This window comes from Salvia hispanica, chromosome 1 (assembly GCF_023119035.1).
Source record: "Salvia hispanica cultivar TCC Black 2014 chromosome 1, UniMelb_Shisp_WGS_1.0, whole genome shotgun sequence".
In the NCBI taxonomy this organism is placed as follows: Eukaryota; Viridiplantae; Streptophyta; class Magnoliopsida; order Lamiales; family Lamiaceae; genus Salvia; species Salvia hispanica.
Genome location: NC_062965.1, coordinates 36,726,342 through 36,748,585, shown reverse-complemented (window position 1 = coordinate 36,748,585; position 22,244 = coordinate 36,726,342). Strand labels below are relative to the sequence as shown.

General features: G+C 35.0%; 3 protein-coding genes and 1 non-coding gene across 6 annotated transcripts; 3 read left to right on the top strand and 1 right to left on the bottom strand.

Moving 5' to 3' along the window:
- The first annotated feature begins 897 nt into the window (after positions 1-897).
- On the top strand, positions 898-4,822 carry LOC125201576 (ruvB-like 2). Its single transcript, XM_048099748.1, has 2 exons — positions 898-1,785; positions 3,921-4,822. Exons 1-2 carry the CDS (start codon positions 1,037-1,039, stop codon positions 4,573-4,575), a joined length of 1,404 nt encoding a protein of 467 aa, XP_047955705.1. The 5' UTR covers positions 898-1,036; the 3' UTR covers positions 4,576-4,822.
- A 2,436-nt stretch (positions 4,823-7,258) lies between these two features.
- TRNAT-AGU lies at positions 7,259-7,332 on the top strand. The gene has a single exon. It is a non-coding gene; the product is annotated as a tRNA-Thr (tRNA).
- Positions 7,333-10,849: 3,517 nt separating this feature from the next.
- LOC125201052 (probable amino-acid acetyltransferase NAGS1, chloroplastic) lies at positions 10,850-15,978 on the top strand. Of its 3 annotated transcripts, XM_048098940.1 has the most exons (11): positions 10,850-11,357; positions 11,491-11,578; positions 11,689-11,894; positions 12,661-12,812; positions 13,164-13,201; positions 13,289-13,578; positions 13,902-13,999; positions 14,378-14,489; positions 14,570-14,729; positions 15,169-15,241; positions 15,709-15,978. In XM_048098940.1, exons 1-11 carry the CDS (start codon positions 11,007-11,009, stop codon positions 15,869-15,871), a joined length of 1,731 nt encoding a protein of 576 aa, XP_047954897.1. In that variant the 5' UTR covers positions 10,850-11,006; the 3' UTR covers positions 15,872-15,978. The 3 variants fall into 3 exon arrangements, with proteins under 3 accessions (XP_047954897.1, XP_047954894.1, XP_047954896.1); XM_048098937.1 differs by having other exon boundaries at positions 13,164-13,578; XM_048098939.1 differs by having other exon boundaries at positions 10,851-11,357; positions 13,164-13,578; positions 15,721-15,978.
- A 2,421-nt stretch (positions 15,979-18,399) lies between these two features.
- On the bottom strand, positions 18,400-20,737 carry LOC125213225 (BTB/POZ domain-containing protein At3g49900). Its single transcript, XM_048113647.1, has 4 exons — positions 20,356-20,737; positions 20,181-20,250; positions 19,305-19,814; positions 18,400-19,210 (listed from the first exon to the last, which is right to left on the bottom strand). Exons 1-4 carry the CDS (start codon positions 20,508-20,510, stop codon positions 18,545-18,547), a joined length of 1,401 nt encoding a protein of 466 aa, XP_047969604.1. The 5' UTR covers positions 20,511-20,737; the 3' UTR covers positions 18,400-18,544.
- Positions 20,738-22,244: the final 1,507 nt, after the last annotated feature.

Genomic DNA, 22,244 nt, shown 5'->3' with positions numbered 1-22,244 from the left:
AAACATATGTGAGTATGTTTAGCATCTGGGCCGACAGACCTCAAGTGTGAGTGTGAGTGTGAGTGTGACTGCAGGTTTCGTAATTTCTCAATAAATCATCACGAAGCGAATCGGTTGAGAGTAATATTTGAAAACTAAAGAATCTGAATTTGGGCCTAGGTACATGTTCTAAACCTCAATCTCTCCTTCAGCATTCGCACTTTCTTCTATCCCTAAACCAAGAGAAGGAGAAAGCTTCATTAATCAAAATTTCACAAAGCTTAATTAATTCCAGTCATCCAAATAACATGTATTTTCACTAAAATGAGAAAACCAAAAGATAAGTAAAATCAAGAATGAATCCAATATCTCAGTACCATAATGTCGTTAGATACGTATATCGGCAACAGATGCAAAAAAATGTTTAGGAAGATGAGTGTAAAAAATATAAAATTTATTCTTTTATTTTGGAGAATAAATATACAAATTTGTTCTCTACCCATTTGAGGGTATATAAAAAGTCAGCATGACCCTACAACGTGCACAATGTATATTAGTTGAGATCGCAAATGATATTTTGAAAGTTTAGGTATCGCAATTATGCATCAATTAACGTATAGGTCCTAAATTTATAGTTCCTCAAAACAATGCAATACAACAAAATAAGAGACTCCAATCACTTATTGTCATTTTTTTTGAACAATTAAGGATTGTTCATTTCGTAAAATTATATTTCATGATTAAATATATATTATGTTTGGTTCATAGCGACTTATCCCGATGATTAATTATATAATAATTATCCACCTCCAACTAAAATAAAATAACTTAATTCTAAATGAATTACTTTTCATATTGCATTAATTAGTGTACATTACTTGGTACAGAAATACTCTCTACATTAATTTTGGGAATTTCCGATTTTCTGTCGAACCAAAACCCTAAACCTCACTTCATCTTCCTCATTTCGTCTGTTGAGCCAACACACTCATCTCTCTGTTTCTAATCTCTTAATATCTCTCTCTAATATCTTCTATATTGTCTTCAAACTTCAGCCATGTCGGAGATAAAGCTCTCGGAGATGCGAGACCTAACTCGAATTGAACGAATCGGCGCCCACTCCCACATCCGGGGCCTCGGCCTCGACTCCGCCCTCGAAGCCCGCTCCTCCTCCGAAGGCATGGTCGGCCAGACTTCAGCCCGAAAAGCCGCCGGCGTCATCGTCAAGATGGTCCAAGAAGGCAAAATCGCTGGCCGGGCAGTCCTCCTCGCCGGCCAGCCCGGGACCGGCAAAACTGCCATCGCCATGGGCATGGCTAAATCCATCGGCCAAGAGACTCCCTTCGCTATGCTCGCAGGGAGCGAGCTGTTCTCGCTGGAGATGTCGAAAACCGAAGCCCTAATGCAGGCGTTCAGGAAAGCAATTGGGGTCAGAATCAAAGAGGAGACCGAGGTGATTGAGGGCGAGGTTGTGGAGATACAGATTGACCGGCCGGCTGTTGCTGGGGCAGCGTCGAAGACGGGGAAGCTCACGCTGAAGACGACGGATATGGAGACGGTTTATGACTTGGGTGGGAAGATGATTGAAGCACTGGGGAAGGAGAAAGTGCAGAGTGGTGATGTAATTGGGATCGACAAGGCTTCCGGGAAGATCACTAAGCTCGGGAGGTCGTTCTCGAGGTCAAGGGACTATGATGCGATGGGGCCTCAGACGAAGTTCGTGCAGTGCCCCGATGGCGAGCTACAGAAGAGGAAGGAAGTTGTGCATTGTGTTACGCTTCATGAGATTGATGTTATCAATAGCAGGTAATTATGGTTAAAGAGTTTTCTGTACTTTTTTTGATGCATTATGAAGTAAAGGTGCTATCTGCTGAATTGCTTGATTTTCTTGACTTGGTGTCAATAAATTTTTATGGGCTTGGTGTTTATTTGCTTAATACATGGGAGCATAGATTGTTAGCTTGAGTTAGTTAATACTCAAAACAGTGTAGAATCATTGAGATGCAAAGACTGTTTCTACCCTTCTGATGTATTTCCCATGTGTCTTTGATAGGTTAAGTAGACAAGTTCTTATGTGTTTCAGCTGGCTCTTTGTGGATTGAGTCTATAATTTGTGATCGTACTAATTTCGCTAGTATTTGTTTTCCTCTTGTCGCATTTTGGACCGCCTGCAACTGGGATTCTTGAATCTTAAATTGTTACTTCCTTTAGGTTGTTAAATATGCAGTTGTACTTGGTTGTGACTAGTTTTCTGATATCTATATAACGGTTGCAAGCTTTTATGATTTAAGAGTTGTCATCAATAGTCAGTATTTTCTTGATCAACTAACTTTGGTTAGGTGTCAAAGGTTTAGACTTCTGCTAGCCATGGTTCAGATAACTTCTTCTGTGATCCGACATGTTGAAGTGTAAGATGCTGACATGAACTCTGCTAGAAGGCTGTTTTTTGCCATTTTTTGTTAGACAGTAGTGTTTTGAATTACCTTAGTACACTCTCCATCAAACAAAGATAGACCCCTACTCTGTTCATCACAAATTGTTTTCCACTACCTTAATAGACATTCATTGAAAAAGAAGTTTCATACTATACCCTTATTTATGTTTTGGGTATTTAGCATTTGTTTCCAAATATAAATAAGGTTAATTACCTCAGTGTGTGAGCTTATAGGAGATTGATAGAAAATTTGTTGTTTATTGTCCTTTTTAGTACATTATGTCCTATCCTAGTCCACCTGATAAAATTTGGGGGACTCGTATTGGATTAGTACGGATTAACTGCTTCCTTGATTCTGGATATTCGGATATACCTAATTGGTAATTATGGAGTAATAGACTAGCTTCAAGGGTTGATAGAAAATCTGTTGCTTATTGTTTTTTTAGTATGTTGTCTGCTACCTTAGTCTTCCTGATAAAATTTAGGGGACTCTTATTGGATCAGTCGAATTAACTGTTTCCTTGATTCTTTATATTCGTATATACCAACTAGGTAAGTATGGCTTAGTTAGTATACTAGACTAGCTTCGCCGACCTATTGCTAACATGCATATGACACATGATTTCTTTGAATGCTATATGATATAATATTGTATGCTGGCTGGTCTGGACTCTGGTTCATCTACATATCATGTTACTGAAAGTCTATCCTTTTGTGGTGCACCCTATGCAGTTTCTGGATTAGAAACAAACAGTTGGAGTATGCTAGTAATAATGGTTATCAGACTTACGATGATATTTCCCAACTTTTGTAAATGTATGGTTTGTTAGGTACTTCGTTTTTTTGAATTTCATCTTCCATTCTTCTCTCTTTTCAGTTTTCAGTATGTTTTTCATTTAACAAATTCTGTTACTATTGAGTTATGTCTGGATGTGAAATGCTTTGCTGCTTAACCCCTTCGGTCTAATTAAACTTCTTGTCAAAAAATATTTTCTCATTTCTTGCACTATGTTACTATCTTTCCCTCCTTTAAGTGCATTGAATTTTTGGCATTGTTTTTATATTGAAATGAAACTCAGGTTAAATATTCGGGAAGCTGGTTGACTACTGGTTCTTTGCAATACAGTGGGCTGACTCCTTTAAATAAAATTTATTTTCGTAATATTATGAGATATTAACATGCTCATCTATTTAGTACTAGTATATTGCTCACTTTTATGACTGGTTTGAGAATCTTGGTGTCATGGCACCACACAGTCTAATTTGCTAAAAAGCTGTCTTGTTTCTTGCATATAATTATCAGATGATTGATTTATTTGCTCGTTTCTTTTTGTCATATTATTGGACTTCATAATATTTTCTACCCTCTCAGTCGTAATTACTATCTATGCAATGCCTGTTTGTCAAAAACATAGTGTTCTATGTAACTTCAGGTGGCAATGCCTGCATCGTATATACCTTCATTTCTACAAGATGACTGCGTTATAGCTCACTGTCTCAATTTCAGAACGCAGGGATTTCTGGCATTGTTTACGGGTGATACTGGCGAAATCCGTGCAGAAGTTAGGGAACAAATCGACACAAAGGTAGCCGAGTGGAGAGAAGAAGGAAAAGCAGAAATTATACCGGGTGTCCTCTTCATTGATGAAGTACACATGCTTGACATCGAATGCTTTTCTTTTCTAAATCGTGCATTGGAGAATGACATGGCGCCTATATTAGTCGTCGCCACGAATAGAGGGATCACTTCCATCAGGGGCACAAACTACAGGTCTCCACACGGCATTCCAATTGATTTTCTTGACCGCCTGCTCATCATCTCCACGCAACCGTACACAGGGGATGACATCCGAAAGATCTTGGACATCAGATGCCAAGAGGAAGATGTAGAAATGTCCGAAGATGCTAAGGTACTGCTTACAAAGATCGGAGAAGACACATCACTGAGATACGCTATAAATCTCATCACCTCTGCCGCGTTGGCCTGCCTGAAGAGGAAGGGAAAGATTGTGGAAATGGAAGACATAAGCCGTGTGTATGAGCTGTTCTACGATGTGAAGAGGTCAACTCAATACCTGATGGAATATCAAAGCCAATATATGTTCAGTGAGGTGGGAACAGGAGAGGGATACGAAGACGAAGCCAATGCAATGGTCTCATAAGGAGTGTGAGTGTGTGTTTTAGACACAGTGGTATGTTTGTGTTTGGCGGCTAGATATTTCAGCTGGGAAGATATTAGCTGATTATGAATTTATGATGCTTCAGTTATAGTAGTAGATGTTAATTTGACTGTTTTTGGTGAATATACTGTAGCAGTCCCAGTTATTTTTTGCTTGAAATTTGTAGGTTTTTCTTTTGCCCCGTGTTGATTTCATGGGATTATGTTAGTAAACTTGTTAAATATCCAAAGTTAGCCTTCACAAATCTCACAAATCATCTCTGGTATGGTTGTCAGTGTTTATTTTTCGTTTAAGCTTTTGAATTTCTCTATGCATGTTTATTTTTCTACATGAACTTTTTTGTCGTCAATCATCAACTTTTAAAGATCAAATTGTAGTTTCATATTTTCAAATTAGTACTATTGATTAAGAGTAAAATAGAAAAAAGAAAAAAAAAAAAAAAAAAAAACACAAATCAGACTGACTTGGAAGTTTTACACAAATAAATAATACTAATACAAATATCAAAATTACGCCGTTGCCGGGATCGAACCCGGGTCACCCGCGTGACAGGCGGGAATACTTACCACTATACTACAACTACTTCTTGTTAAGATTAGGCATAGGTTATTTTATCAATAATAATATCATACTCCATATTTGGCTATTTAGAGTGCCCATCTGGTGTCATTCGTATTTCTTTTTCAGTGTCCAAAATTAATTCACACATGTTTCTTCTTTTTGTTTTTTTTGCAAAAAGGCATAATTTATAGTAATATTTTTATTTTATTCTTTCTTATAATTTTGTTGTCTTTTCATTTAACTTATATCACCACTTTATTGAATCTTATATCGAAAAGAAACATCTCAATTAACTTTAGACAACGAGAGTATTGGTTTACTTTTTTACTTTTGAACGTGTATATTGACTCTGTCCCATAGAAATAAGTTGGATTTCTTTTTTCGTCCGTCCCACACAAATAATCTATAGCCAATTATAGAAACATTTTCTCCTCTTTACTTTATTATTTATGTGCCCCCTATCCACTACACTATTTCAACTACTTTTCTTATTTTCTCTTATTTTATTAATTACGCATTGAAACTCATATCATCCTCAAATAGCCTATTTCTATGGGACATGTGGAGTATTAAAAAACTAAACACAATTTCCGCGTGAAGTCCTCAGACACTATTAAATACTTCACCGGTCTGCGAAAAATAGTCGTATCTATGGATAACATTGATTTTAAGCGTAATTGTTAAGTATGAGAAAGTCAATTATGAGAGAGAAACATAAACAGATTATAAGAAAGCATCCATAAATAATAGAAACGAGACTAATTTCGGTGGACATACCAAAATGAGAAATGGTTATTTGCATGTAAATACACGAACTTTCAATATTTATTATTTTTCTTTCAGATTTTATTTTTCGAATACAAATACATTAACTTTACAATTTTCAAGTTTTTTCCCAAAATGAAAAATTAAATTAATGTGACAAAATTTTGAATTTATGTGGCAATCAAATTGAAATCTCTGGGACAATCAATCAGATTAGTTAAGTTCAAAATATAAACATAAAATTACATCTCTTCATCTTCCTCACCCTCTCTACCATTTCTCTTTCTTTTTTAGAAATGCCAAGCTCTAAAACTAGAAAAAAATTGATCTTCCATGCATGCCAAGCCGATACGAACAAAAATTACCTAGTCTTGATATACCACATGTCAATATGAGTTGATATATTCAACTAATACAACGTTTTGACAAATGGAAGCATTGGGTGTGAAGCTAACTAGATCCATTCATTATTTCATTTAAATTATGGAAATTTCTGCACAAATAATAAAATGTGACCATATAAATAAATTTTATTAGCATTTATTAATTATTTTATGTTTTTGATAGGCAAATAACCAAATGAAAAAAAAGAGAATTTTTCATGGACATGGAGAATATTAGCTTTGATTATATTAAAACAATAATACTTGTAAATTTCAGTGAGTACAATACCATCTTTAACGGTTACCGTATTAATGCTCAGCCATATAGGTTTAGATTTGGCTGAAATCCAAAGGGAAGTTTTACATAGACTCTAGAATTAGAGACGAAATCATTGAATGCAACTACTGATGATGTTAGTGCATGCTTGGTAAACAATAGCTGCATGATAAATATTTTTTCGTCTGCTCTTTAATGAATATGAACAAATATACCCAATTTTTTTTAAAAAAATGCATGCATGACAAGATTTCAGTTTGGGAGATTTCGTTGCGAACATTTTTTTCTTGTACAAATGAAATGTCTATCTTTCATTGTTTTATTTAATGTATGTGACGTGATAAATTAATATTTTTAACGTGTATGATAAATAGGAGAAATTATATGGAATATTGGTTACCGTATATGATATAATTAAGTAAATAATTGAAATGAATTTAAAATAATAGGAGTGTAAAATATAATGTTTAGTTCAATTTTGAATAAATCAAAGTTTAGTAATTAATTTAATACAAATTCCAGTAACCATTTATAAAATGATCCTAAGAAGTTTTAAGTTATCCTTAGTAATCTTTTATTTACTAATGGAATTGCAGTCATATGCAATCTAGCTGATCCATTTCAAATAAAAATATACAGTATATTATTTATAAAATCTTGTAGAAAAAAGAAGCATTAAGCTCTCGTAGCTCAGTTGGTTAGAGCACCCGTTTAGTAAGCGGGAGGTCTTGAGTTCGACTCTCAACGAGAGCATTGATTTTTTTTTCAATTTCTGATTTTAAGCAATAATTAGTCGGCCATTTTTTCCCGTTCGGAATTGTTCATATGCCAATGTAGGGGTGTCGAAACGGGTACCCGCGGGTACCCGTACCCGAAAACTTAAATATTATACTACCTAATCCCGACCCATATAGTTAAACGGGTAACCCCATACCCGCATCGGGTATCCCAAACCCGCACACATAATTTGAATTGTGTATTATATTATTCAACGGTATTATGCTTTTAGTTTTCGCTTATCATCAATGCTAGTCATCTAATACAATAATTTTTTGTACATGTTTGAAATTATAGAATGAATTTTGGGATTGTTGCTAGTTGCTGCACTACGATTTTAGATTTTACATGTTTGAAATTATAGAGCATTGATTTTTTTTCAATTTCTGATTTTAAGCAATAATTAGTCGGCCATTTTTTCCCGTTCGGAATTGTTCATATGCCAATGTAGGGGTGTCGAAACGGGTACCCGCGGGTACCCGTACCCGAAAACTTCAATATTATACTACCTAATCCCGACCCATATAGTTAAACGGGTAACCCCATACCCGCATCGGGTATCCCAAACCCGCACACATAATTTGAATTGTGTATTATATTATCCAACGGTATTATGCTTTTAGTTTTCGCTTATCATCAATGCTAGTCATCTAATACAATAATTTTTTGTACATGTTTGAAATTATAGAATGAATTTTGGGATTGTTGCTAGTTGCTACACTACGATTTTAGATTTATATTTTTTTTACTTTGTTGTATTTGCATAATTTCCAACTATTAACTATGCACAAATATGATGATTTCTCATCTCTTATATATAATATGACTACATATAAAATATAATGCAAATCCAAATTTCAAATAAGCAAATATAATAGAAACATCAAGCATGTCTAAAATTAAATCACCATTCAAAAGTCTAATATAAAATTATAAATAATTCACTTTCATCAAAAGTCTAAATATATATATCTTCAACTAAAAGTTTATATATTTTAAATCTTTAATATAAAGACACTAAACTAATAAAAGTTTCACTTTCACCAATCTTGCAATCCTTCATTTGGTAGTGGATAAATAATTGGAAATAAAGTGTATCATCGGGGAGTATATATGGATTTGAAACTAATTAACTAAAATAAAATATTTGAAACCCCTATAAATAACGGGTATTATCGGGTTTAACGGGTATACCCGAGCGGGTAGCAGGTATACTCATACCTGCAAAAATTTAAAACAAACTATCCGATCCCGCCCCGTTTCCCATTGTCGTCGGGTAGCGGGTACCCGTTAGGGTTGAGGGTTTCCCAATACCCGCTACCCGTTTCGACGCCCCTATGCCAATGTGCATTAATTTATTACTCACCAATGCACAGCTAATCAATACTTGTCCAATTGTTATTTATTAGTAATTGTATAAATTCTATGAGAAATGTTTTGGAGACATAATGGCATTGTCATAGGATGTAATTAGTAATTTTGTATTTAATTTTATTTTTGATTAAAATTATAGTTTATCAATATACCTTATTGCCCCTACATATATAATTATCTAATCAAGGAGTATCAGCTAAGATCCACTCCATAAGAGTGCTTCATTAACGGAAATATATATGGACTTAGCTGGGACCCACAGCTTTAAATAAATTGATCCATATCATTTTTTTACATGTGATTTAAAAACAAATGAATCAAAAAGATAAGAAAAAATGTCAACAATTTTCATTAATAATGACAAAATAATTAAACATATATTCAAAATTGTTAAAATTTCGAATGCTTAAAATTAATACAGTACTATATGTTTATTTAAAAATATACAGTTATACTTTATATTTTTTGTTGTAAAATATTAGAGTCCTTAGTTCAATTCAATATAACATGTAACACATTTATATTTGATATAAGGTATATTAATTCTAAATGAGGTTACGGTTTTGATTTTAAGAATTCATAATTTTGAGTTTTTTTTATGTACTTTTCCCAAATTTTAATTTCTGTAAATGACTAATTTTTGGGAACGTTATAATTGGATCTCGATCAAAATATAATCACATGATCTTAATTCTTAACTTGTTATTCAATATCTTAAAGATATATAATTAATATTTTTCTTTTATTTATAAATAAACTTCTTGGCTCATTTCGCTATCATGCAATAATTTAAAAAAATTGATACGATGTGATTTATTCATACTAATTGAATTTAAGGTTTTGAGTTCAAAATTTTAATAATTTTATAATTAATTCTTTACTTCTTAAAATAGTATTAAATTATATAAATTCTTAATTTTGGAACTTTACAAACCTCTATCAAAAAAATTATCACATTTTAAACTCATTTATTTAATATTTCAAAGCTTCATATTTAATATTTACTCTTTTTTATAAAATATAGTACTAGAGTCTTAGCTTAATTCTTCATGCAATAAATTAAAATTTGAGAAATAATAGTATATTAATAATAATTGAGTTCACATTTTTTATTATAAGAATTTCATAATTTTTATTTTTTATTTTTAAAATTTGATTTTTTTATTATTACAATTTCAAATAAGTAGAAAATTTGTAATTTTGTAGAATATATACTCTCAAGAAAATACAGATATATAAAGAAAAAAAAAATGAAAATGTGCGTGGTTATGTTAATCAGACATCACATTAATGTACCATATTAACTGAAATTCTTCACATTAAAATCCCCTAAAATTAGAATTATCCATAATTACACTACTAGGGATATATTAGTCAAAATCTATATTATATTTATAGAAAAAAGCCACCATAAGGGTATTATGGCATAGAGACATTATGTCTCTAAATCACTACCCAAATTCTATATGTAATTGAATCGATATTAGGCGTGTTAAGTCCTACATTGACATATTAATTTAATTTGTTTGCATCATACTCATTCGAAGCAAAGTTACTATAATTGCTAATATTGAGCTAAAACCGTTAATGTTTGAGCCTAGAATTTCAGATTCGAATTAATAGTAGCGTATGAGGCCAAAAATTAGATTCACATAGATATTAGATAGTAGCACAATCTTTAAATTACTAGCAGTTAAATATTTTTGCCATAGTATTGATGTTACAATGGTTATAGATAGTGCAATGGCTCAAACTTTTACCGTAGTAAAAAGCTTCTAGTACTACTCAAGCATCAAGATTGCAGAAAATACAAATCAACTAATAACATCAAACTTACTCTGTGTGTCCACAAAAAGTATGTCATATTGGTAGACATCACAAATTTGAATACTACAAAATTGGTAAAATAGAAGAAGATAAATTAGAAACATTTTTTTATATTTTAGTAAGATGACTAATTTTGATAGAAAAATTGAAATAGAAAGATGTGAGTGTGGCCATCTGTTATGAATGGAGAAAATATATTAAAAAAGAAATGTTTTGTCATAAAAGAAACCACCGGGGTAGTACAAAAAAGAAATTTGTTGATATTTAGGTTGAGAATTTTTTGTGGCAACGTCAATCATTTAATTCAAAATGAAATAAAGCTGAGCATTTCCCACACGATTCTCTGCAACCGCCGACATCTACTTCTCATTGTCATCCACCACCGCCACCGCCACCACCTCTGTGCCGCTCCAAAAATTAGGGTTTCATCGATTTGTTGACTCAATTGAATGGCTGCTGCTCCTCTGAGCCCTTGCCCTTGCCCATCCACTCTCAACAACCGCCGCCAAACACGCAGAGCATCTACTTCAATTTGGAGCTCCAGTTCCATCAAACTTCACTCAATCAGTAACTTTCGCGGAGTTCAATCGGCCAAAGCTTCGCCTTTCGACGATAAACTCAATGTCAATGGGGAGACTGAGAGCGCTGCCATCGAAGCGAGCAGCGCCGTCAAGGATGAGCTGTTCGTGCGCTTCTTCCGCGAGGCGTGGCCGTATTTCCAGGCGCACAGAGGCAGCACTTTCGTCGTCTTGATATCTGCTGAGATCGTCGATAGCCCTCATTTGGATCCTATTCTCATGGCACGTTTTCATCTTTTCAATTTTTGTTAGTTTTCCTGCTGAATTATCTGCCCTTTCTCGCTTATAGTATTCAATTTGAGACGGTGATATTGAATCTGGGGGTTGATTTTGTGATTTGTATGTTGTTGTGTAGGATATATCGCTGCTGCATGGTTTAGGAATCAAATTTGTTCTTGTGCCTGGGACGCATGTGCAAATTGACAGGCTTCTCGCTGAAAGGGGTGAGATTGTTTTCACATTTCTAGTTATATCCTCTTTTTCCATTGTGAAATTGTTCGATTGTTTAGAAGATTTATTGATTCTTAGCGTTAAACTGTGTTTTATGTCACAGGATGTGACCCCGAGTATTTTGGGAGCTATAGAATTACGGACCCCGATTCTCTAGATGCTGCAATGAATGCAGCTGGGAGGATCTGTATCATGATTGAGGCAAAGCTATCACCAGGGCCTTCTTTGAGTGGCATACGCCGCCATGGAGATAATAGTAGGCTGCATGATGGTGTCAGTGTTGCAAGTGGTAATTTCCTTGCAGCTAAGGTTAGAAGACATCTTCTTTCTTTCTATATCTTGTTCAATATAACGTTATACTCATTCCCACAACAATTTACTGGTCTTGTATATATATATATATATTTGTGTTAGTATGCTAACTAATTTACTGAAATAACTAATAACTTTCAAGATTGTGCATTAAAATTATCAACACAACGACATAATTATATCAATACAACTTGTAAATTTAAAATGTCAACACAAAGACATAAGTTTATCAGCACAAGAAGATTGATAAATTTATGTCTTTGTGTTGATGTTTTTAACATACAAAATTGATATTAGTTATTAGTTATTACCATAACTTAGTTAGTATTTGATCACACACCTATATAACACACACACACACACACACATATATATAGGGGCATGTTAGGGTGCCACCACCCCTTAAAATAACACCATACCATCATTTCTAGCCAATCATTTATACACATGGACGAATAATAAGCTGCCACGTGGCAAAAAAAAAATCTGGAAAAAGACGGGCAGCAATGTGCTTGTCTTTATACAATAATTTTTCTTGAACAGCAATATCCGACACACTATACATCAATCTATAGATTGTTGTGTAGTGTTTGTAATATTGCTGTGTAGCGTTTATAATATTGCTGTATAAGTGGTGTCACGGTGTCATTTTAAGAGGAGTTGTCATTTTAACACAAACCTATATATATATATATATATACATACATCATTGTGTGTTTCTTGCTCCTTGCTCTGCTGAGATTTGCTATCCTTGGCTTTGCAGAGAAGAGGAGTTGTAGAAGGAATTGATTACGCATCAACTGGTGAAGTTAAGAAAGTAGATGTTTCTCGTATACGTGAGAGGCTAGATCAAGATTCCATAGTGCTTTTAAGCAACCTGGGCTATTCAAGTTCTGGACAAGTATTAAATTGCAAGTATGCTAATTGCTAAATGATTTTGATAGGTATTTTTGTATCCTTGCAGGGTTGTTTGTGCAGTAATTATCACAGATGAACTAGTAGCTTCTAAATTGTTGAACAATATCATAATGAATTTACCCATCTCTAATTGCATGGCTAAATTTAAGCATCTATTTTTATTTTATGCTGTTTGACTTCCACATTGAGTTCCTTTCAACATGACAATGAACTTTGTTGAAAATCTGTCTACAACTTGTTTGACTACCTTTCACTTCCATAAGCATCCTAGTGTCCGTCGCCCATTAATTGTTTGGCCATGGAGACCAATTAATGTCTAAAACCCAGTTCTTCCTCTCCACATTGCAGCACTTACGAAGTTGCTACTGCATGCGCGTTGGCTCTTGGTGCGGAGAAACTCCTTTGCATTATTGATGGTCCAATCCTTGATGAATCTGGGAGGCTTATACGTTTTCTAACACTTCAAGATGCAGACATGTTGGTTCGCGAACGGGCTAAACAAAGTGAGACAGCTGCTAATTATGTTAAAGCTGTTGCTCAAGAAGATGTTGGCTGTGTAGCGTATGATGATACAAGTGATATGGCTACTACAAATGGAAAGGTTTTTACTCAGGCTCCAACATTCCAAAATGGTGTTGGCTTTGGCAATGGGAATGGACTTTGGTCTACCAGTGAACAAGGTTTTGCTGTTGGAGGCCAAGAACGGCTGAGTCGGTTGAATGGTTATTTATCAGAAATAGCAGCTGCTGCTTTTGTTTGCAGAGTAAGTCTCCAGAATTTAATGATTATTCTTGTGTCAGCACTACTCTGCTGACTATATGCGTGTCCTGAGTTCTTAAGCTATTCATATTTTTTATTTGTTATGGCACAAAGTGGTTGGCATATGCTAAGCCTGTATTCTTCGCTATGTTATTCTAATGTTGGCGTGAAAATTAGATTTCAAAAACGAGAAAGGAATCTGATAAACCCTAATGCTCTTGCAGATTTGCTTAAGAAATTGAAATCCCTACACCCCCCTACTCACTTTATTCCCCCAGTGTGGTTTTTAAGATCTTGTAGTTCTGAGTAGTTTTTGGATTTGATCAGGGCGGTGTCCAAAGGGTGCATCTATTAGATGGCACAATTGCAGGAGTTTTACTGAAGGAACTGTTTCAAAGAGATGGAGTAGGCACAATGGTGGCAAGGTATCTATCTCTAGATGTTATCTCTCTGAGACTATTTTCAGGTTGTATTAGTTTTAGTGTTTTACCTTAATTTTTCTTGTCGAATAAAACTATTCACAGGAATTTTCAACCAAAGGTTCCTAAATATTTTTTTCATGCTGCCAAATATCTTGAAAATTCTATTTGGACTGTAATATGGAAATATATTTGAACTGCTGACAAAGTTCATTTTCTATTAATATGTACTGCTATATATCCTGCTTTTCTTGAAGGTGCACCTATCACAAAAAAATTGAGTTCTGTTTTCCAATACTCAAAGAGTTTTTTTTACATTTTTGCTTAAAAATGTCATGAAAAGAAGGAAGCTGTTTACTTATATAAGGTTCATTCTTTTGTCAGTGATCTTTATGAAGGGATGCGGATGGCGAAAGTCACTGATTTTCATAGGATAAAACAACTTCTGTTACCTTTGGAGGAGTCTGGCACATTGATAAAGAGAACAGAGGAACAGGTTTATTCATTGTCTGTATGTTATTTTGACTTTTTATTATACTATCTTTGTATGTTTCACCCTGTCTCTGTCTGCTGCAGCTACTCCAAGCATTGGATTACTTTATAGTTGTGGAGAGAGAAGGTCAAATTACAGCTTGTTCAGCTCTTTTCCCTTTCTTTGATGAAAAATGTGGAGAGGTAGCTGCAATAGCTGTTTCTCCTGAGTGCCGTGGCCAGGGACAGGGAGATAAACTACTTGGTATGTAGAAGATATTTCATTTCTCCTAAATTATGTTTGTGTATTCATCTTTCATTTCATTAGTCACTACTGAGGTCTGTATAGAATCTAATCATGATGTTGCCTTGCTCTCTTCTCTCACAATCTCATTCTCATCACTTAAATGAACTTATGCAACTTTTGTTGCAATCTAATCATGATGTTGCCTTGCTCTCTTCTCTCACAATAAAGTATGTTTGCGTTGCCCTTTGTTTCAAATGCTCTTACTCTTCTTAATAGACTTCATAGTAATAAGCTCTGTGCTCACCATGGCAATATGCTCTTTTGTACATTTGTATTAGCTGTCAAAAATGGGAAATAAGCATGTTGAGTGTTTTGATTGCTTGCTGCTAGTTAGTAGTTAGAGGTGCTGTGATTTCTATCTTGTGGAGGATAATAAAATTTCTGTATGGCCGTGCAGATTATATTGAGAAAAAGGCATCTTTTCTTGGACTTCAAACGCTTTTCCTACTGACAACTCGTACAGCTGATTGGTATGTCATTCTGATTGCAGTATCCATATTAAAACCCTTAAAAAATCAGTTGTCCTCTGTCATCGTATTTTGTACAGTATATCTTATTTGAGGCTTTTTACTTGTGCTTCTCTTTTTTATTATAATAAGCTATAGTAAGAATAAATAAACTGAACCAATGACATAATGACATTTGTTCTACTTGATCATAATGAAATTTAGTGCGAGTTTAAAACTGCTAAAATCTGCTGTTGTTCACAGTTGTATGGTGTTCTCTAACTTTTTTCTGACTTGATAATGGGTGATTTACCACTTTCCAAATTCCACATTGATTGTGACCTTCTGGATAAGTATATTAAAAGTAGTAGCCCACCTTTTTCATCTACTCAAAGAAACTGTAGTCTAAATTGTAATTTTGGCTTTGCTTGCTCTGTCTGTCTTTATGTCAGCTGCTAGGTATCAAATATCAATGATCTTAAAGATACTAGGTGTTTGAACAGGTTTGTGAGGCGTGGCTTCTCGGAATGTTCGATTGAGTGCATACCGGAGGAGAGGAGGAAAAAAATCAATATTTCTCGTAGATCAAAATACTACATGAAGAAACTTCTACCCGACAGGAGTGGTATTCGGTTAGACAATGCTTTTGTGTAACACCATTACCATTACCTCTACTCCTTTGTTGTATTTTGAGTGTCGCAAAATAGAATCATAACACCTAAATTATAAGAGCACGTAACTTATAGTTTGTGGGGAATAAATTACATTGTAGTGTCATAAATCATGGGAAAGGGGCATAATCTAGCCTAATATTTGACTTCTCTTTATCTCAAAATAGGAGCAAACATTGATAAGAAACCGACCAGGGAATAGTCTAGGGGCGGATCAAAGTGTTTATGTGTAGTAGTAGAAGTTAATCTATAGTTTAACATGTGTCTTTAGGGGCGATGGATTAATGAGTAGAGCTTAAGAGACGTGATCAATTGTAGGATAAAATAAAACTGAATACCATCCTTAAATTCGTTGTTAGCTTGGGAAGGAATTTGGGTACATGGATAAAATAAAACTGAATACCATCCTTAAAAATTCGTTGTTAGCTTGGGAAGGAATTTGGGTACATGGACTTTACTGCCTGAAACAAGTTAGGAGAGAGTAAATGTGTTGTTTTTTTGCTAGTGGCTCCCTCCACATATATATAGTTCGGTGAGTGGAGGGAGCCAATATTGGGTTTAGGAAGAAGACCTATAGTCCATTTTAACTTATTCTATGAACTCACTAGCAATTACAGGCCACAAGAAATCCTGTGGTCCAACATGATTGCATTAAGAGACTCGTGTTCTCTTTTTAGCTACGAGCCAAAGCTCAATAATGGTAGGCTTCACTGCTTGACTACAATATGGCCACTTTTGAGGAGTTAAACAAATTATTTTGAAGGAGTTTAACTTTACTTGCTAGACTAGAAAAGTTGAGAGATGTTATTCACACTTTCGAAGAGTGCAGAGACGTTGAAGCCCGTCGTTGATTTCATGAGTTGATAAGGAGCTGCCGAAGTCACGGGATGACATCAAATAAGGAGTACTTATTATAGTTCTACACATAAGGCTTGACACTTTTGGAGATGATGCACAAGCTTTTACTATGAAGTCTTAGAGCATCTGTAACCTCGTCCCAAATTCAGATCCTAGTTCCCTTCACGTCATCATTCCCCTAAATTTGAGTCCCTAAATTTGAGTCCCAGGTCACAACTCCTCTAACCCTGCAGGCCCCATCTCATGCCACAACTATTAAATTACACTATTCACAACTTCAACTTATTTTACTTGTAAAAATTGAAAACATTGAACGATTATAACATGAAAAATTTATTTTTAATTCAAAATAATAAATTATAAGCTAAAAAAAATAAAAATTAGAACAACAAAAAAATGCAAAAAAAAATTACTTCTTCCTTTTTCTCTCGCCCCTCTTCTTCCTCTTCAAAATATTAAAAAAAAAAAGCAAAAAAAAAAATTGAGAAAATTGGGTCGGTCGTCCCTCTTCCTCTCCCCCTCCCTCTTCTTCCTCTTCCAAATGCAAAAGAAGATCAGAATTGAGACTCTGTTGCCCTCTTCTTCCTCTTCCAGAAACTAGAAATTCAGGCCCTGGACCGGAAAAAGCTCACCTCCAATGCCGGTCAGGCCGGAAAAACCTCCCCTCCAACGCTGCGTGACGGGAGCCGGGGCCCAACTGCGGCCCGGCCCCTAGCGTTAATGATGCTCTTAGATTGCTAGCATACATACGTAGAATCTGGCTACAATGACCAAAACTAGAAGTATTCCATTTTCAAATCAGTTTTTTTTTCCCAAACCAGATCAAAAGAAAAAACTATTTTTTTAAAAATTAAAATCGATTCAAACTGAAAAACCAAACTTCAACTATATAATAAAAACCAATATGAATAAAAAAACTGAAATTGTGAAAAATCTTTTAATACAATAATAAAAATTATAGTACCATTAATAATATTAGATTGTTATCTTCGTATTAGACTTATTAATTTAATACCGATGTCCGTGAAAAAATATCTCATTTTGCAATTTCAAGACGTTCGAAATTTATTGTCTTATTTACTTGTTTCATTTAAGATAATGAACCTAATTATTTAACTAAATAATTGCACTCACATTCTATTATTAAACAAATATATAAAAGTGGGTTTCATATTCGAATAACTAATTTCTCCATTTTTTTTTTCAGAAAGTCAAAACAAATTTTTAAAACTTGTGCCGAATCAAAATAAGACTAATAAATGGCTAATAGAGAGAATATATTTTAATAATATATAGTTTATGTATCCAATCTCTTAGTATGTCCAAAGTTGCAAAACAGTAACTATTTAATTTGTCCCTCAATATTTAATGGAGGTAATATTCATAAAAAAATAAAAAAGATTGCATATGATTTTAATATTCAAAATGTTTAAAATTATATTGAAATATCTTATTGTAATTGTATATTAATTCAGTTTTTTAATTTTTAATTTTGGGTTTTTATATACCCAAACGGAACTTTACTGAAATCTGAAAAAAAAAAACTTAACCAAATTTTAAATTCAGTTTGGTTAGATTGAATATTTGATTGTTGGGTATTTTGCTCACTCCTATATATGTTCTAACAAAGCCTTTATATCTTTTCAACTAAACTAAAAAAAATGAGAAAATTCATTTTTATTTGATCTTAGGATCACTTTCACTTGGTAAACTCTATGTAATCACAAGATCGAAATAAAAACTAGATGCATAATAAATCTGTTAATAAACTACAGGTGATGATATTATAGTGAAAATCTTAGACTTGGGAGCGGCTGCGCTTATGAAAAGCTTGATTTTTTCTTATTATGATTATATCTCTCTCTCCCAAAGCATCACCATTTCCATTTCCAGTCGCCTCTTTCCTCTCAGACTTGTTCTTCTGCAAGCGGAAAGCGCTCCTCAACCCGTTCATCAACCGCCTCCCGAAGTTCACCTCGGGAGACGAGGGCGCGACATCGCGATAACTCAAGGAAGAAATCGACCCAAGTTGGCCTCTCTGGAGCTTGTTGGCATCCTCAGAACTGAAGCGGAAACTAGCAGAGCGGTTCTGAGGTTGGCCGAGGAGCTGGCGCATGCTGGTGAGCTCCTCCTCCAGCGTCTGGATGCGCGAGCTCGTGGCGTTCATGACCGCCTTGAGCTGCGACACCTGGCGGAGAGCTGCGTCCTTCTTGAGGATAGCCCCCAGGGTGGCCACGGCCGTGGCTGGGGGCTCCTTCCTGCTGCGGCCGCGGTGGTCTGCAGCGGACGAGATGATGGAGTGGCGCGTGTTGAGCTGCTGGAGGAACATGGCCTGGACCACGAACCGGAGCGGCATTCTTGGGTTCTGCACAGCATGCATCAAAAGCTTCGGCGATAATATGCTGCAGTCTATGTAGTTGCACATTTGGATTTTCTCCTCCTCTATTAACCATCCCATGTTATCCTGGCCGGTTGGAATTTATTTCGCAAATTAACAAATACCTATATAATAAAATTGTTAATTAATTAGAGTCGGCAGCGTACTTAAACGAGCATACCTTGAGATACATGTCGATAATTTTGTAGAGGAAATCGTGAGAATCCGCCAAACGCTGACTCACTGATTCCAAAATCAATTTCAGATCACTAATCTCGACATTTTTCAACCCTTCCAAGCACCTAGCGTCCCCGTCACCAGACGCCGTTAGACTTAACGCCTCAATGCATCTGCTAACGAGTCCGGCCGCCGCCTCAGACTCGGGGAGGAGCGGGAAGCACGACTGCAACACGATGGAAGCGCACTCCTTGTTAACAGCGACGACGCGGCGGAAATAGGCCTCCGTGATCTCCTTCAGGTCACCGGCGCCGGCCCCTTCAATGCCGAGCAGCTCCGCCGCAGTGCGGAGCGCGGCGACGTTGAACGGAGTGACGGCGATGTGCGTTCCGTAGCAGAAGTCCGTTACCAAGGCGAAGGTTTGGGCCGTTATGTTTAACGGCGGGGAGAGGGTTATTTCGGTCAGTTCAGCTAGCTGCCGTTTCAAATAGGTACTCTTCGCTATCAATGCTTGCTGTAAATTGAGTCATTGATTCATCACTTTCTTTTTACAAACATCACTCTCATTGCACATTTATTTAGGCTAACGAGAAACAATTAATTCATGGAGTAGCAGATGAAAAAGTATTTTGTTATAATAGAACTTATTCATAAACTAATGTATCGATCTTATCTTACACAAAAGTACTAAATTGCAGTGGATGGTTAAGAATTGAACTAACTAAGAAAATGAAATTAATTAATTTCCGTAATGAAATTAAAACAGAAAAGGACATTTGTACAAGTAACGTTGTTAAATCATTTTCCTACTACCTCAAACATGTTTAAATCTTAAACATGTTGGTTGAGAAAAATGGGAAAGAGAAAACAGAAGCAGTACCTTGTGAAGGCGAAAACATGTGCCCTGCACATGTATCACAACATCTGGATCATGTCTGCTTCCTGATTGCCTGTACCAAACACAAAGATTGGAGTGGGCAATTTGATATATGCACAAAACTGAATGAAATTTGGGGATTTGAAATATTAAAGAAAAAGAAACATAAAATATATACCATGGTGGGTGCTCCTGCCTAGACAAGTGTGGTGTTTTAGAAGGGGAAGATTCAAGGGATGCAACGGTGGAAAAAGATGATGATAATGCAGAATTTTCATCTTCTTCTTCTTCATAGATTGTTCCAACAACCCCTAAATCATTCCAACCCTTCATTCCAAAATCTATTTCCAGCTCTCTTGTGTAACTCTCACAGAGAGGCAAAGGGTTTTGTGTAAACTCTGAAGGGTGTGGGTTTTTAAGAGTATGTGTGTGTATCCATGTAGGAATTGTTTGGGTGTTGGTGCATTAATTGTGGGCATGTGGTGAATCATAAATGCCACCCTCCCCACTTCATTGAAATCATTCATTTCTCCTGTTACTCTGAAAACTTAATTCCCATGTTTCAACAAAAAAGAAAAAAAAAAAAAAAGAGTAACTAAGGGGGCCTGGGGTTGTGGCGGGAGCGAAAACGCTCGTTTCAAAAATATAAGTAATCATACAAATTGATTTGATTGATGAACGTTTTACACTAAGGAAAACCTCAGAAGTCAGAAGGTTAAAATAGAAAATGCCAAAAATATTTACTGAATCGACTTTGTAGTATTGTAGTAAGTACTTCTAGTATTCCTAATTACTCCCTCCGTCCGCCATTAGGAGTTCCATTTGTTGGCGGCACGGGTTTTAAGAAATGTTAAGAAAAGTGGGTGGAAAAAAGTTAGTGGAATATGGGTCGCACTTGAATATATTAGTTTTAAATAAAATGTGAGTGAAATGAGTTAGTGGAAGGTGAGACCCTATTACCATTTATGGTAAAAGTGAACCGGGACTCCTATTCGCGGATGGACTAAAATGGCAAAACGGGACTCTTATTCGCGGACGGAGGGAGTAGTTTGCTTGGATTTTCTCTTTTTTTTTGGAGAGATATTCTCTTATCTTTGTTTTTTTTTTAGTTAAGGGCAAAGTTCAAGTACATTGCTCTCCCTTGTTGGTCTTAATTTATTCCTTGATGCATTAAGATGAAATTTATTCCTTGATGCATTAAGATGAACGTTAAAACTTTGGATTTGAAAATTTGACTTGTTGGTAGCGTCTTTGGGGGTTGACTTTCAAGTAATTAAATCATCAATAAAAGGTTACTAATGACAACCTAGAGCAAGAAATTACAATCTGCAACAGAAATAACAACGAATGGCCATTCAGAAAGGTTAATTATTCCAAACTTTCATGATTGTTGCTCATTCCTTTTAAGTTATGGAAATATACAAGATTTATATACTCCATACATCCACCGATACAAGACCAATTTTGATCGGACACGAGTTCGTGTCTTAAGAAATATAGTAGAAATCGAGTGGAAAATGTTAGTAGAAGATGAGTCATACTTTTACATATTAGTTATATATTAAAATATGAGTGAAATAAAGTTAGTGGAATGTGTGGTCCATTACCAAAAGTAATAAAAAATCAAAATGAGACACTTGTTGGTGGACGGAGAGAGTAACTATTTTTTTCTTACAAATTTGGCAATTAAAGGGTTTTCTTAATGTTGTACGTCAAATTCAAATATTTATACTTTATAGCCTGATCTTTGGCCAAATTTCATAGTGATCTAACATTAAAAAGTTTCATAAATATATCAATATTTAAGCTCCTTTGTGGATTGTTCCAATGTAGTCAGCGGCGAATCCATAATTTTTAGTTTGCAGTACAATAAATAATTATAGCACTTCGAAGCTTCAAAATCTAATTCATTTTTTTTTTTAATTTGTTTCCTCAATCATAATTGATTATTTTATTTTCATTATTAAAAACATCATAAAGATGTGCATTATAAGAGAATTGGAAAGATAAAAATTTATTACTGTACTATATTATGATGAAACGATATGGAACTAAAATACATTAGAA

Coding starts and splice junctions, on each gene's coding strand:
- LOC125201576 (XM_048099748.1), top strand. CDS start 1,037: ATGTCGGAGATAAAGCTCTCGGAGATGCGAGACCTAACTCGAATTGAA. Junction 1,786..3,920: donor ATTGATGTTATCAATAGCAG/GTAATTATGGTT, acceptor TCTCAATTTCAG/AACGCAGGGATTTCTGGCAT.
- LOC125201052 (XM_048098937.1), top strand. CDS start 11,007: ATGGCTGCTGCTCCTCTGAGCCCTTGCCCTTGCCCATCCACTCTCAAC. Junction 13,579..13,901: donor CTGCTGCTTTTGTTTGCAGA/GTAAGTCTCCAG, acceptor GGATTTGATCAG/GGCGGTGTCCAAAGGGTGCA. Junction 14,000..14,377: donor GTAGGCACAATGGTGGCAAG/GTATCTATCTCT, acceptor TTCTTTTGTCAG/TGATCTTTATGAAGGGATGC.
- LOC125213225 (XM_048113647.1), bottom strand. CDS start 20,510: ATGAAGGGTTGGAATGATTTAGGGGTTGTTGGAACAATCTATGAAGAA. Junction 20,251..20,355: donor AGGCAGGAGCACCCACCATG/GTATATATTTTA, acceptor TGTTTGGTACAG/GCAATCAGGAAGCAGACATG. Junction 19,211..19,304: donor TTATCGACATGTATCTCAAG/GTATGCTCGTTT, acceptor CCAACCGGCCAG/GATAACATGGGATGGTTAAT.